Source organism: Heloderma suspectum, chromosome 1 (assembly GCF_057233095.1).
Source record: "Heloderma suspectum isolate Gila_16-S chromosome 1, 16-S_ref, whole genome shotgun sequence".
Classification (NCBI taxonomy): Eukaryota; Metazoa; Chordata; class Lepidosauria; order Squamata; family Helodermatidae; genus Heloderma; species Heloderma suspectum.
Genome location: NC_139458.1, coordinates 186,251,369 through 186,264,285, shown reverse-complemented (window position 1 = coordinate 186,264,285; position 12,917 = coordinate 186,251,369). Strand labels below are relative to the sequence as shown.

Genomic DNA, 12,917 nt, shown 5'->3' with positions numbered 1-12,917 from the left:
GTAATATTCCTATCTCTATTGTGTGTTAGCTTTCTTTTATTGTACGCCTCTTTAGAAGCCTATTCTTGGGCAGAAAGGTGGGACATAGACAATTTAAGTACATAACAGCACAATCCTATACATGTCAAAAGTAAGTCCATTTGAATACTATGGGGCTTACTCCCAGGAACGTGGGTATAGGATTGCAGCCATAGTTAGAAAGAAAGAAAGAAAGAAAGAAAGAAAGAAAGAAAGAGAAAGAGAGAGAGAGAGAGAGAGAAAGAAAGAAAGAAAGAAAGAAAGAAAGAAAATAACAGCAATTCTAAGTGGGGCGGGGGTAGAGCAAAGTAGCAGATCCTCCACCAGACCCAAAGCCCTGCTGGATCACACCATCTAGGACCCTACCATTTACTACCTCTCAGCAGTCAGTCACTGCTGCTGTTGTTTTTAAAATCTCGCCCCTCCAAAAAAATGAAAGCAATGGGGGGAAATTAACTATGCTAGCTCCAAGCTGGCGTAGTTGAGGGGATTGGAGGAGCCTCTGCCTGGTACCTGAAACACCATGTTTTGGCACCTAATGTCAGCAACAGGAACACTGTTGGTGGTAGTTTTACACCAGTGGAGCTGTCCAAGTGCAGAACTGAGCCAGCAGGAGGGCACCTCTGCCTCATCCTAACCCTCGCCAGCCAGTGGATCTGTGGTTAGGATTGCTCTGTAAGTAATTAAGTAAATAAATGTAATGATGGATGAACATCCATCCATCTCCTTATGCATAAGTCTAGGTGTTGTACTTACGGGCAGATGTTACAGGAAGAGAAGCAAATGAAAAGTTAGTGGTAAAAAATAAAATAAAAGGGAAGCCTAGAGGTCATTTCCCATTATGTCTCATCCATATATACATGAGGCCTGCCTGTTATTCTTCACTTAAGAACCACTGGAGTTCTTTATTTATTTTAAATGATGTACTTCTCTCTCAAATACATTTGTGCAGAACTAAATTAAGCCTTGTTGATTTCAACAGAATTTGATGCCAAGTATGTGTTTAGGATCAGGGCGTTTTCTCCTAAAACCATGAAAATCTGAATCTTACCTTTAACACTCCAACCTTAAACAAGGTTATTCAAAAGCCAGGGCCTGTCTCCACTCACAGAAATTGCAGAGTGAAGTCTACCTGGGACCATACCATTTCATACTGCAGATTTGGAATTTTATGTTTGATTGCTCCATTGTGTAAAAAACAACACCTGTTTGCATGTAGAAAAGCAACATGTCAGAGAGAAGGCTAAGGCTTCTTTCTGACATGCCACTTCCCGGCACGCAAGGAGTTCTTTGTTTACATATTCAAATAGGCAATCCCTACCTGTGCTCTGAAATGGTACAGTCCAAGGATCTATGAGGTTTCTCTGCATATATCGATCAGCCTGCAATCCCATTCTATGGAATTCTAAAAGTTCTTTCTTATATTGCCAAACACAAAATGGCTTACCTTTTCACAAACTCATCAAAAAGAATGCGGTGAGAATACCCTTGTCGACGTATGTTGATGGTCTCGAGAATACCAGTATAACGTAGCTGCACTAAAACTCTTTCCTGAGAAAATTTCAATGCCTCCCGGTCATCATTGGGCTTAATGCAGCGAACAAAATGAGGCTGTCCAATCACCATTTTGGACAACAGATCCATCAGAGAATACTAAGAAAAGCAAAGCAAAACAAAATAAAGCTCAGCAGCCCAATTTTCTTTTTAACGGAATTAAATTCTAGTTATTCCACTCATTCCAATCCCAACACATCCCATCTAAAAAGCAGTTTCTAATGGTATCTAACAGATGTGAAAATAAGTTAGAAGACACAAAACACTGTAAAATCAGGGCCCCATCTACATGAGCCATTTACTCCGGGGCTGCTAAGATCCGAGGACCTTTGGGACATATGACGCAGTCGCCACTTTGCAGCCTAACTGTGGTTTTCACAGGGAAAATGTGGATTTCCACAGAGGCACTTTGCTGTGATTTTTTAGCATGCTGTGAGGGTTTGCCACAGTTGCTAAGCTATCTGTCCCTTCCTCAAACTGACTTCGCAGTTTGCAGTGGGCATAAGGTAGGCATGCTTAGTGATTGCATCACTCTGTGACGCCTTTTCACTCCTCCCCATTCCCCCTTTTCCTCTGCAGCTGCACAGTAACAGAGAGGAATCCATTTTGGAATTATGGGTAGGCATGTACCTCTCACATGGGCATGCCCCTTCACATGTGCGAACCATCAATAGAGTGTGGGGCTGGAGGACTGCTGCTGTGATTGTGTACAAAGTTGGCATGGTAATGAAGGAGCAGACTGGCCACATCTTACCAAAGAGGAAAGGACAGACACAAAAGAACCCCTAAAATACAGAACAGCCACTAAAACCTGAAGTGTCGCACCCTCACCCTCACATGGCTGCGCAGCTGCACATTTAAATATAATGGTAAAAAAAAGAACAGTGCGACTGCCGCAGTTTACTTCACTTTTATGGCCATGTGTCAGGGCACAGTGGATTTTTCCGTTGGAGAAGTCCCGAGTAAATCACGTGTGCACCACAGCAGAAGCTAATTCACAGCTGCAATGCTGCACAGTTATGACAGACTGAATGTTGAAAGCAGTGCCATGTAGATGCCCGCCCAGGTGTCCAAGGTGAATTAATGGATCCCTTTTGAAATCAGCCTCATGCTCTCCTCATCCTCATCAACTAGGAAAGCAAAAGCTGCAAAAAAATAAGTTCTCTTTTAAAGCATCTTCTTTTAAGTCTCTTCTGAGGACTACTGATTTAGCAAAACATTTATTGAACCCCTCTCACCCTTGTGCTAGCCTCGTCTTAGCTGTTTTCCCAACGCCCTCTGACTCCCCTCAATTTTACTAAAATGATTAGGTCATTTCCTGATCTGTTCTTTCATCCCAGTCTTGCCCATCTAAGGCAGCCTTCCCCTGATGCCCTCCAGGCGTGTTGGCCTACAGCTCCCAGCATTCCTGACCATTGGCCATGCTGGCTGGGGCTGATGGAAGTTGATGTGCATCTGGAGGGCACCAAGTTGAGGAAGGCTGATCTAGAGAATCTCTTCAGGCAGGGACCGTGTGTGTTCTGCATAGGACCGGGCATACTGCCAACACTAGGTCAATGACGGCATGGCCTTGCAGTAAAGTTACAGTGCACTTTCACAACTTAGATTGTATACCCTGAAATAGGAAGCCACCGTTTGCCTCTTCATGTTGGTTGTTTCCTCAGGGTGCCTCATAATCTCCATGGTGTCAACCTGGAAGCACAAAGTCAGAGATGCATGATGTCTACAGCCATCTGCTAACTAATCTTCAATATATACGCCCCCAAATTCGTTTTCATTCACTCACTGCATCATCAAAAGTTTTGTCAACATCCGGAGTCCCTAATCAGCCTCCCCCAACCTGACTACAAATCCCAGCATTCCTGACCATACTGGCTGGGGCTGATGGAACTTGAGGTCCAAACCATCTGGAGGGCACCAGGTTGGGGAAGGCTTAAATGTAGAAAAAGGTCCCTTACTCCAAGAAGAATTGTTCACTAGTTGGCAACTGCAAGGATGCAAGCAGCTGAAAGTCCTTGGCACTTGCCTTATCCCCATGTGTCCTGTTATGGTCTCTGAGTTCAACACTGGGTACCCTCATAATGACACCACATGTGTGGTGGGGTTCTTGTTGGCTACCTCCGCTCTCCCAGTGCTGTAATACCCTGTCCCTGGAGACTCACCAAAGAAACAGCCTGAAGACCTTTTCAAAGAGTTGCAAGACCTACCTGTTGGGGCTGGCTTTTGGGACTCAAGGTAAAACTGGCCATTGGTACAGAAGGGGCCATAGTTCAGAGCACATGCATTGCATGCAGAAGATCCCAGGTTCAATTCCTGGCAGGTGCTTGAGAAAGACCCCTGCCCAAGACAGAGTCACATCAATTCGGAGTAGACAATACTGGGTTAGATAGACAAATACCTTGACCTAGGATAGAGCTGCTTCCTATATATCTATAGACCAGCCTTGCCCAACCATCAGCCTCAGCCGGCATGGCCAATGGCCAGGAATGCTGGGAGTTGTAGTCCGAAATATCTGGAGGACACCAGGTTGGGGAAGGTTGTAATTATTTTTCCAATATGATGGAATGTTAATCTGTTTTGGAGTGTGTGCATATATATTATGGTTTTGCTACCTGCTCCAAGCATTTGGGATTGGTTTTTAATCTTTAGCTGATTCTTTATGATGAATGGTCAGTGACTATTATTACAAACCATGAAATGGGTATGCCAAAGAAACAAAGCCCTCTTCTTTAAAAAAAGAGATGACTGGCTTTTGTTTTTGTTTTACACCAGAATCCGAAGTGTAAGCTGATACCTGCAACGCCTGTCGGTAACTATGGGCTTCTTCACATGGAGCTTTTATCCTGCTATTGAGACTGGTTATTCACAGAAGTTTGTGGGTCCTTTAGATGATGTCATTAACCTCCAAGGCATCTCCCACACTAAATGACCTTTATGCCATTTTTAAAAAGATCAGAGATAATGAGCTATCAGATTACAGCACTTGAGTTCTGCTTGGGTTCCCTCTTGAAAAGAGGAAATTCGCAATAAGAGGAGCTAGAACACAGCGCCATCTAGTGGCTGTATAATGAAACACATGGAAGACTCAGATAAAGGGGAAAAGGAGGGGGAAGGCAGCAAGTGTAAAGGGAGTCTGTCGTGATCCTGCATTTAAAAAGGAAGCAGAAAGACCTGTTTTAAATGCAGGTTTTAGGCTGGTGTGGAGAAGCTCTGATTCATTCAGTCTGCAATCTCCATCTTGAGATGGGGTCTAAAATGCAGATCTCATGGCTACAACATCTGATCTTATTTTGGGATGTTTTTGTTTCTCTCCCCTCCCCCCACTCCTCCCTTCCCCTGTTTTTTTTAATCATCTAGCCTGATGAAGAGTTCTGGAGAACTCCAAAGCTTGCACAATATTTGGTGACATTTTGGTTGATCCTAACAAAGGTATTGCCCAACTGTGGATTTTGTTGTTGTAGTTGATAACACTGCTATAGTTATAGACAGATAGATGATAGATATTATTCTATCTATCAGTCAAAGCACACTGCTTTTTCACAATTCAACCTCATATATACCCCAAAAAGGCTAAGCCTTTGGAGCTTTCTGAATCTTGCCCTCCTGTCCACTGAAGTCTGGACAAAATAGTGCCCCTTAGATACACTCTTATCCTGTGCTTGAATTACGGAGAAAATGGGAAGGGGGCTTAATAACATCCACAACCCTCATCCCCAAATCATGCTCCCCCATCCTTCTAAAAACAGTAGCTGAGAGGGCCATCACAAAGGTAATTAGATATTACCTTTAATTAGAGCACTGCTTTCATCTATATATAATTAGATATTACCCATAATTAGAGCAGTGCTCTAATTTATAACAGGGCTGCAGAAAGAGAAGTTAGCTGTTAGCTATGCAAATTGACCACTATTTCTTTTTCTGCCTGAGCCCATAAAGTTAGCCAAACCCTCCTGAGGTATTAGAGCTGCTCCTGGTACACCTTGATTATCTGACCTGGTTCGCACGGAACGAGGAGCCATTTTGGGTGAATTTCCCCATGGTGGGGGGAGGTGTCATCACTGCACCAGCCACCATTTTTAATATTCGGGGTGCAGTGGGGGCATGCCATAGTTTCTCACTACGTGCAAACTTAGCAAGGGTGGGTTGTTGGAGTGGTTGGCAAGCCACTCAGACCCCATGGGCTGTTTTAGGGTTGTGGGTGGCTTGTCAACGACCCCAACAACCCAACCTCACTGAGTTTTGCATGTAACAAGAAGTTATGGTGTGCCCTTGCTGCGCCCCAGATATTCAAAATGGCAGCAGCCACCACTGCGACAAGAAACCCTGCAGGGAAGTTCACCCACGGTGGCTTTTCGTTAAAAGTGAACTGGTCCTCTCTCTCATCTTGCCAAGTGGTAAGAAGGGTTGTAGTACACATCAAGGGAAGATGATGCCTGGTGAAATGGTCATCTGGATGGGCCATTTCAGAGTTGTTAGCAAGCTATAATAACAAACGCACTTACCTACAATGCAGTTATGTAAAACAGGTCAGACCTGCAACATAATGTTGCAGTGTGGAGTGTGCCCTGTTCAGTTCCAACCATTCCCTTCCATTCCTCCCTGGCCCTGATACTTTGTTCCCCCACCTCCAACATTCAGCCAGCATTCTGTGGCCAATGAATAGGCATAGTCCACATTGGGTTGTTTTGGGGTGTCCCCCCACCTCTTAGGGTTTTTTTTTCCGAAGCCTTAGAGGCAATCCTATGCATGTTTAGACAGAAAAAAGTCCTACAACTTGAACTTTTGTAGGACTTTTTTCTGTCTAAATATGCATAGGATTGCACCCTTAGAGGTTTAGAAAACGTTCAGTGTTTTCTAAACCTTGACATCCCCTGAAGTCTGCTCATATCTTTCCTCTTGTGCTTGTATGCCAGAGTACTTTTCTTCTGGTTACATAAGTAACAGCATTCAAAACCTGAACATCGGGAACAGAGGGAATGTGTCACTCACTTCACAACCTCTAGCCCATCTTAAAACAATGCCCCCCACTCTCAGAACTCCACAGAACTGAATATGGGTCCCATCAGGTCTCAGTGGATTACAGCCACGATAAAGAAGAGAGACAGACATCAGTACTCTCACCACATCACCCTTGTCACTGAACACGACGTTATTTTCCTTTTTACTACTTGGGATAGTTTTTCATTAGTCTATCTCGCTAGTTGGTTCATGCTGCCAAATTGTAACTGCTTTTGCTTTACATAAAAAGCTTCTTAGCGTTTTCAGTGCATAGATGGGATAGCAAATACATTGTTCATTACACATCTTAATTATGCTGTCAGTACAGCTGTTCTTTATAATGTATGTATGTATGTATGTATTAAAGCTGACTTTGCGTATGAAAAAAACCACCTCCGCCCCCTTGTTAGCAATCAAAAGCAGCTTTGTTTTGTCGCACCATGCAGTTCAGCAAAATTAAAGAAAACGATCTGGCCCCTGTTCACATGGTGCATTAGAAACATTTTAGCTCTCTCTCTCTCTCTCTCTCTCTCTCTCACACACACACACACACACACACTGTGGCAGTTTACCATCTGCTGTGAACAGGTGGCATTTGTGTATTAAACTAAGAATGTTTGAACCAGAGAATAGCACTTTCAGCACCTGCATTACACACAGTGGTCTTCACATCACGCAGTCTTTCCTAAACCTCATCTGATCAAGGTGGATATTTTCAAAGGAGCTAAAAGCACAGTCAGAAAAAGACTGCTGTTCTCAAGATTGTAATTCTGTGCCTTACCTTGAGGAGATACTTGGGAGACTGCATGCAAAATAGAAAGGGGAAGAAAGAACTGCTAAGCAGCATTACAGTAGACATAGAGGCAAGGGGATGGGGGTGGGGAAATGGATTTTAAGATCAGACTTCGATAGAGTGCAAGGCAAGAGAGAGGGAGAGTGTAAAAATTGAAAGCTCTGCTTTCATAATCCATCGTTGCTGCTCTTCTGTGCCTTAGACAGTGAAAATATGTTAAAATGCACTTCGAATGAATTATGTGAAAAGAAATGTAGAGGGTTCTTAAAAATAAAATCTGAAGAAGAAAAAGGTTAAGGGAAAGCCCTATGTAGCACACAGGGGTGGGGGTGGGGGTGGAATGCTGCATCAGCACAGATAACTTCAAACATTTGAAGGGAGGTCATGTGACCAAGTAAATATCAATCTTCCGCTTAGAATTGCAGGGATGTCTGCAGGGCAGGAGGTGAGGGAAGCATTTCAGAACTCTTAGCAGGCAGAAATTCTTAACCTTTCTAGCTAATTTCCTCTTCAGAGGAGAGAGGGGAAAGGATTTCAGGGACGAATCCTTGTTGCTGGAATCTGGGGACAAAACTTGAGAGGCAGATCTTAACAACAATAACAACAACAAGAACAAGCAGTCAGAGATGTGAAGCTGAGGCAGGGAAACTCAGAGAATGACATCATGTATTAGGTTTCACTAGGTGTTATAGGAGAGAGGCAGGGGAACAGCTGTAATGTCTAGTTCACCAGGGTTATCAGGTGGATGGAAGTATATCCCAAAGAACCTACGCATTTCCTACGAGCCAATAGTTAGGTTGTTGTTGTTGTTCAGTCGTTCAGTCGTGTCTGACTCTTCGTGACCCCATGGACCATAGCACGCCAGGCCTTCCTGTCCTGCGCTGTCTCCCGGAGCGTGCTCAAGTTCATATTCATTGCATCCGTGATGCTATCTAGCCATCTCATCCTCTGCCGTCCCCTTCTCCTTTGGCCTTCAGTCTTTCCCAGCATCAGGGTCTTTTCCAGGGAGTTTTCTCTTCGCATTAGGTGGCCAAAATATTGGAGCTTCAGCTTCATTATCTGTCCTTCCAATGAGCACTCAGGGTTGATTTCCTTTAGGATGGACTGATTTGACCTCCTTGCAGTCCAGGGGACTCGTAAGAGTCTTCTCCAGCACCACAGTTCGAAAGCATCAATTCTTTGGCGCTCAGCCTTCCTTATAGTCCAGCTCTCACAGCCATACATTACTACTGGGAAAACCATAGCTTTGATTAGACGGACCTTTGTCGGCAAGGTGATGTCTCTGCTTCTTACTATGCTGTCTAGGTTGGCCATAGCTTTCCTCCCAAGGAGCAAGCGTCTTTTAATTTCATGGCTACAGTCACCGTCTGCAGTGATCTTGGAGCCCAAGAAAGTAAAATCTGTCACTGCTTCCATTTCTTCCCCTTCTATATGCCAGGAAGTGATAGGGCCAGATGACATGATCTTCGTTTTTTTAATGTTGAGTTTCAAACCAGCTTTTGCACTCTCCTCTTTCACCCTCAACAAGAGGCTCTTGAGATCCTCTTCGCTTTCTGCCATTAGGGTGGTATCGTCTGCATATCGGAGGTTGTTGATAATTCTCCCGGCAATCTTAATTCCGACCTCTGATTCATCCAACCCGGCATTTCTCATGATGTACTCTGCATATAAGTACTCTCTGTCATATTCCACATCCTCAGAAGAGGATGAAGAGGCTGGACTTCGTAAAGCGGCCCTAAGGGCACAATCCAATGCATGTTTAGACAGAAAAAAAGTCCTACAACTCCCAGCATGCCCCAGCCAGCATAGGTGGCTGGGGCATGCTGGGAGTTGTAGGACTTTTTTCCTATCTAAACATGCATAGGATTGCTCCCTAAAAAGCTTAGGGCCATTCCAAACTGCTGATCTGACTCATGAGCAAAAACTTGACCTAGATGGGCATGCCCAGTCCCCGACTTTGACAACATTTATCTCGTTTGTGACAGGTGCTGTGGGCAGGGAGGAAAACCTCGAAAGGCCTATGTTTGTCTGCTAAGGAACTAATGAATTGTTCCCAAGAGGGAGATTACATATTAATCCTCCTGTGTGCAACAGAAAGGGAAGAGGCAAGGCAAAAATATGGCAGGAAAAAAAGATTGATGATGATCAAAAGAGAGAGCTCCCTACCAAAGGAAGCAAATAAGCAAAACCTGTTTTATTTTACTTTTTAAAACATTATTATGATTATTTTAGTTTTTACGAAGTTGGAAGACAATTAGGTGATTTGGATTTTACTTCAGGAAAGAATTAAAGAAAACACTGGACAATAAGAAAGCATTTCATTCTCTTGTAGCTTTAATAAAATGTAAATTTCCTTACTGCAATAATTACATCTGGATAATAGCTGTTGCATTGTAAAATAAAGCCAACCAACTCCTGATTCTCAGTTAATGTAAACCAAGTGGGCTTGCATCAGTTAAGGGCCTGATGTGCTGTCTCGCTGCAATCTGTTACAGATCTCTTTGAAAATAGGCAAGCAAAGGTGTTAGGTGTACACTGACCTTGATACGACCAGCACTGAGCGGTGGGGGCAAAGACCTGGAGGCGGCTGTCACTCTTGCTCTTGTCTGAGCCAAATTACCTGTTTAAAAAAAGCGGGGAGAGATTGCGATGGAAGTAAGAACTTAGACACAGGGCAAAAAGGCTGCAAACAGTAAAATCAAGAAGAGAAGAAAGCAGACTTAGCAAAAGCACCACAAATTGTACTAGGTAGTCTGGGACACTGCAAGAAGACAAAGGTTACTAAGGAAATCACTGCATTCTATATTAACCCCCCTGGTTAGTTTCTCACAGTTAAAACAAACTCTGCATGTACAAATAAATGCATGGGGATGGGGTTAGAACTGCACCCTCCAGCCTCAACCCTAACCTTCAAGGAATCATTTACACAGAGGCCTATGCAAGTACATTCAGAACATACATTCGTATAACACCCTGGGCTCATATGGGGTAGTTTAACCCACAAAGAGCCACAGTGCATGACAGGCGACACTTTGAATATACAACCCCCTATTGGGGCAATCGGGGTTGCTGTGTCATGCAAACCCAGCCACTGTGGGTTATCTGAGGATTAAACAACCTTCATATAACCCTACTACAAACTGAGGGCTGGCCCAAGGTATTTTGCTGCCTGAGGTGGAGGAGCAAAAGGCCCCCTCCCTTTCCAAGTCACGATGCATACTACCCAAGACTGGCCAAGTTATTCTGGCACCTGAGGCAGAAAATACTGCAAGTGCCTCTCCCCACCACCCAGCAATAAAAATACAGTAACAATAAATGAGCACCAATTTTTGCCTTTTCGTGACACCTAAACCTGAGGTGACCACCTCGCTCTGCCTAATGGAAGCACCTCCCCTGTAAACTTCCTTAATGTAATCAGTACCTTATAGGATAGGGATCATGCATAGGACCCTGTGGAAATAGTTTCTTGAACAAATAGAGATCAGGGCCAGGGCCAGCAGGCATGGTCCCAATCCCCTTCTGCATATTTATTTGTACATGTGTGAAAATCATATGTGCACAGTTGTATTATATAATATTAGAATCACCGTACTTTAATTCAGCAGATCAGGGACTTGAGAGCTTTAACTGAAGACTGAGACTGGGACCTAACCTAGTATATTAGTAGGTCCAAAGTCTCCATCAGGCAAAGATGGGTATAGGGGTGTCAGGAGCGCCCTAGCTGCCTCTTACAGTCCTCTCCAATAGCCAACTCAAAACACAGATGAAAAGGATTCTTTCGAAGGCTTTATTCCTTTTACAACTTAATGACTCTTTCAGATGCTAATCACCAGCGACTAAGCAAGGAACTGCACTGGGGTAGTTAGCAGAGTAGCCTAAGCTCCAGGTAAGGCAGTTGGTCCCCGTTTGAAGGAGGAGGGCGGGAAGACTCTGAACTTATGGGCTATGGAGAGGTCCTTCCTCTTACCCTTGGGTCCTTCGGACGCAACTGTTGTTTTAGCGCCAAGCGAGCAGAGCGCTTCCTCTTGGCGCCCTCCATCGGGCGCCGCTCCCTGCGTCTGCGCCGAGCGTCCAGCAAGGCCCCATCCCCTGCTCTCTCGCTGCCAGGGTCACCATCTCTCTCAGGAATGCAGGCAGGAGGAATCTCTCCCTGCCGCTGTGCCTGTGAGAGATGAGCGTGCTCCTCTCCCACGGATTGTTGCTCTTCCTCAGAATCAGAACAGCTCTGGGGCTCTATGGGCTCAGTTTCCACCCTGATAAGGGGTTTACAACAACAGAGCCTGCGGTTTATGACAGCCTGATCAATCCAGAGGCAGAAGGCCAAAACAGACATTATTGTAAATCCATATCTAGCAGCAACATCCTTTTTTCCATGTTTACTCAAGAGTAGGTACAGCCCCCCCCCCCCCGCCGATCCAGGTCTTAAAAGCCCCTCCTCCCCCCATGCTAGGATCCGTATCTGGATCAGGGCTCCTGCACCTACTCTAAACATTTTGAAAAGGTATAGCTGTAAGATACGGATTTAATGTAATTCCTGTTTTGGCCCACAGTGTGTGTCCTCTGGATCTGCCAGCGGAATAAAGAGACAAAGTCTCAGGATGCTGGAAAAATGTATGTGGTTTTATTCCAAGAAGATGAGCTACTTCTTGGAATAAAACCACATATGCTTTTTCAACATCCTGAGAATTCCTCTCTTTATTCCATGGATCATTTTGGATGTTCTCCCATTTTGTTTTACTTCGGATTTGCCAGGCCTGCTGGTCTTGCGACCTCGTCTTGTCAAAACAGCAATATGTTGTGCATGCTGAATCCGACCTAAGCTCAAACCCAATCCTGGGTCAAGACTCCCGTTCAGCTCCAATACGAGCCAAACAACACGTTACTCAAATTATGTAGCGTGTAGCTGAGGTTTGTCTCTTTTTTTACTCTAATGTAAGCACACATGTCCATGTCTTGGACTGGGACCACCGTGATCAGAGAGAGGAGGGTTAAATCTTCCTACCCCCCAAATTCAGAATGCTTTTTTGTGGGGGAGGAGGTTTAACCCTCTCCTCCTGGAGTTTGGTGGTCCCAATCCAAATTGCGTTTGCACATGCATACACAAGAGGCTTTTTTGGCTTTTTTAAAGACAAGCCTCAGCTACACACTACACTACACAATTAGCGTAACATGTAGTTTGGCAGTCAGTGACTCTGTTCGCATGTAATGACAGAGTATGGATTGTCACGGAACTGTGTGTTATTCTTGAATAATGGATTATCATTACACGCAAACACTGCACTATGGTTTAAGTATGGGTTGTTAACCACAAACAACCCAGAGTTCACAACCCAACAACAAACTATGGGTTCTCTTCTTGGGATGTTTGTGGTTAACAGCCCGCAGTTAAACCATAGTAGAGGGTTTGCATGTAACGACAACCCACAATTCAACAACAAACCATACTCAACCCATACTCTGGATTGTCATTACGTGCAAACCAGGCCACTTACTGCAGGGATCCTGAGAACCCCTAGCTCAGGCCTGCTTCTAGGTATGGATACCAATGGACCTG

General features: G+C 44.4%; 1 protein-coding gene across 1 annotated transcript in view; it reads right to left on the bottom strand.

Moving 5' to 3' along the window:
- Positions 1 to 12,917, bottom strand: part of MYO3B (myosin IIIB) — a 331,093-nt gene that overhangs the window by 147,593 nt on the left and 170,583 nt on the right. The window contains exons 20-22 of the mRNA XM_084805223.1: positions 9,904 to 9,983; positions 3,187 to 3,264; positions 1,466 to 1,671 (exon numbers count right to left, since the gene is read on the bottom strand). Of these exons, the coding sequence (XP_084661349.1) occupies positions 1,466 to 1,671; positions 3,187 to 3,264; positions 9,904 to 9,983 (364 nt within the window). The remainder of the gene's footprint in view (positions 1 to 1,465; positions 1,672 to 3,186; positions 3,265 to 9,903; positions 9,984 to 12,917) is intronic.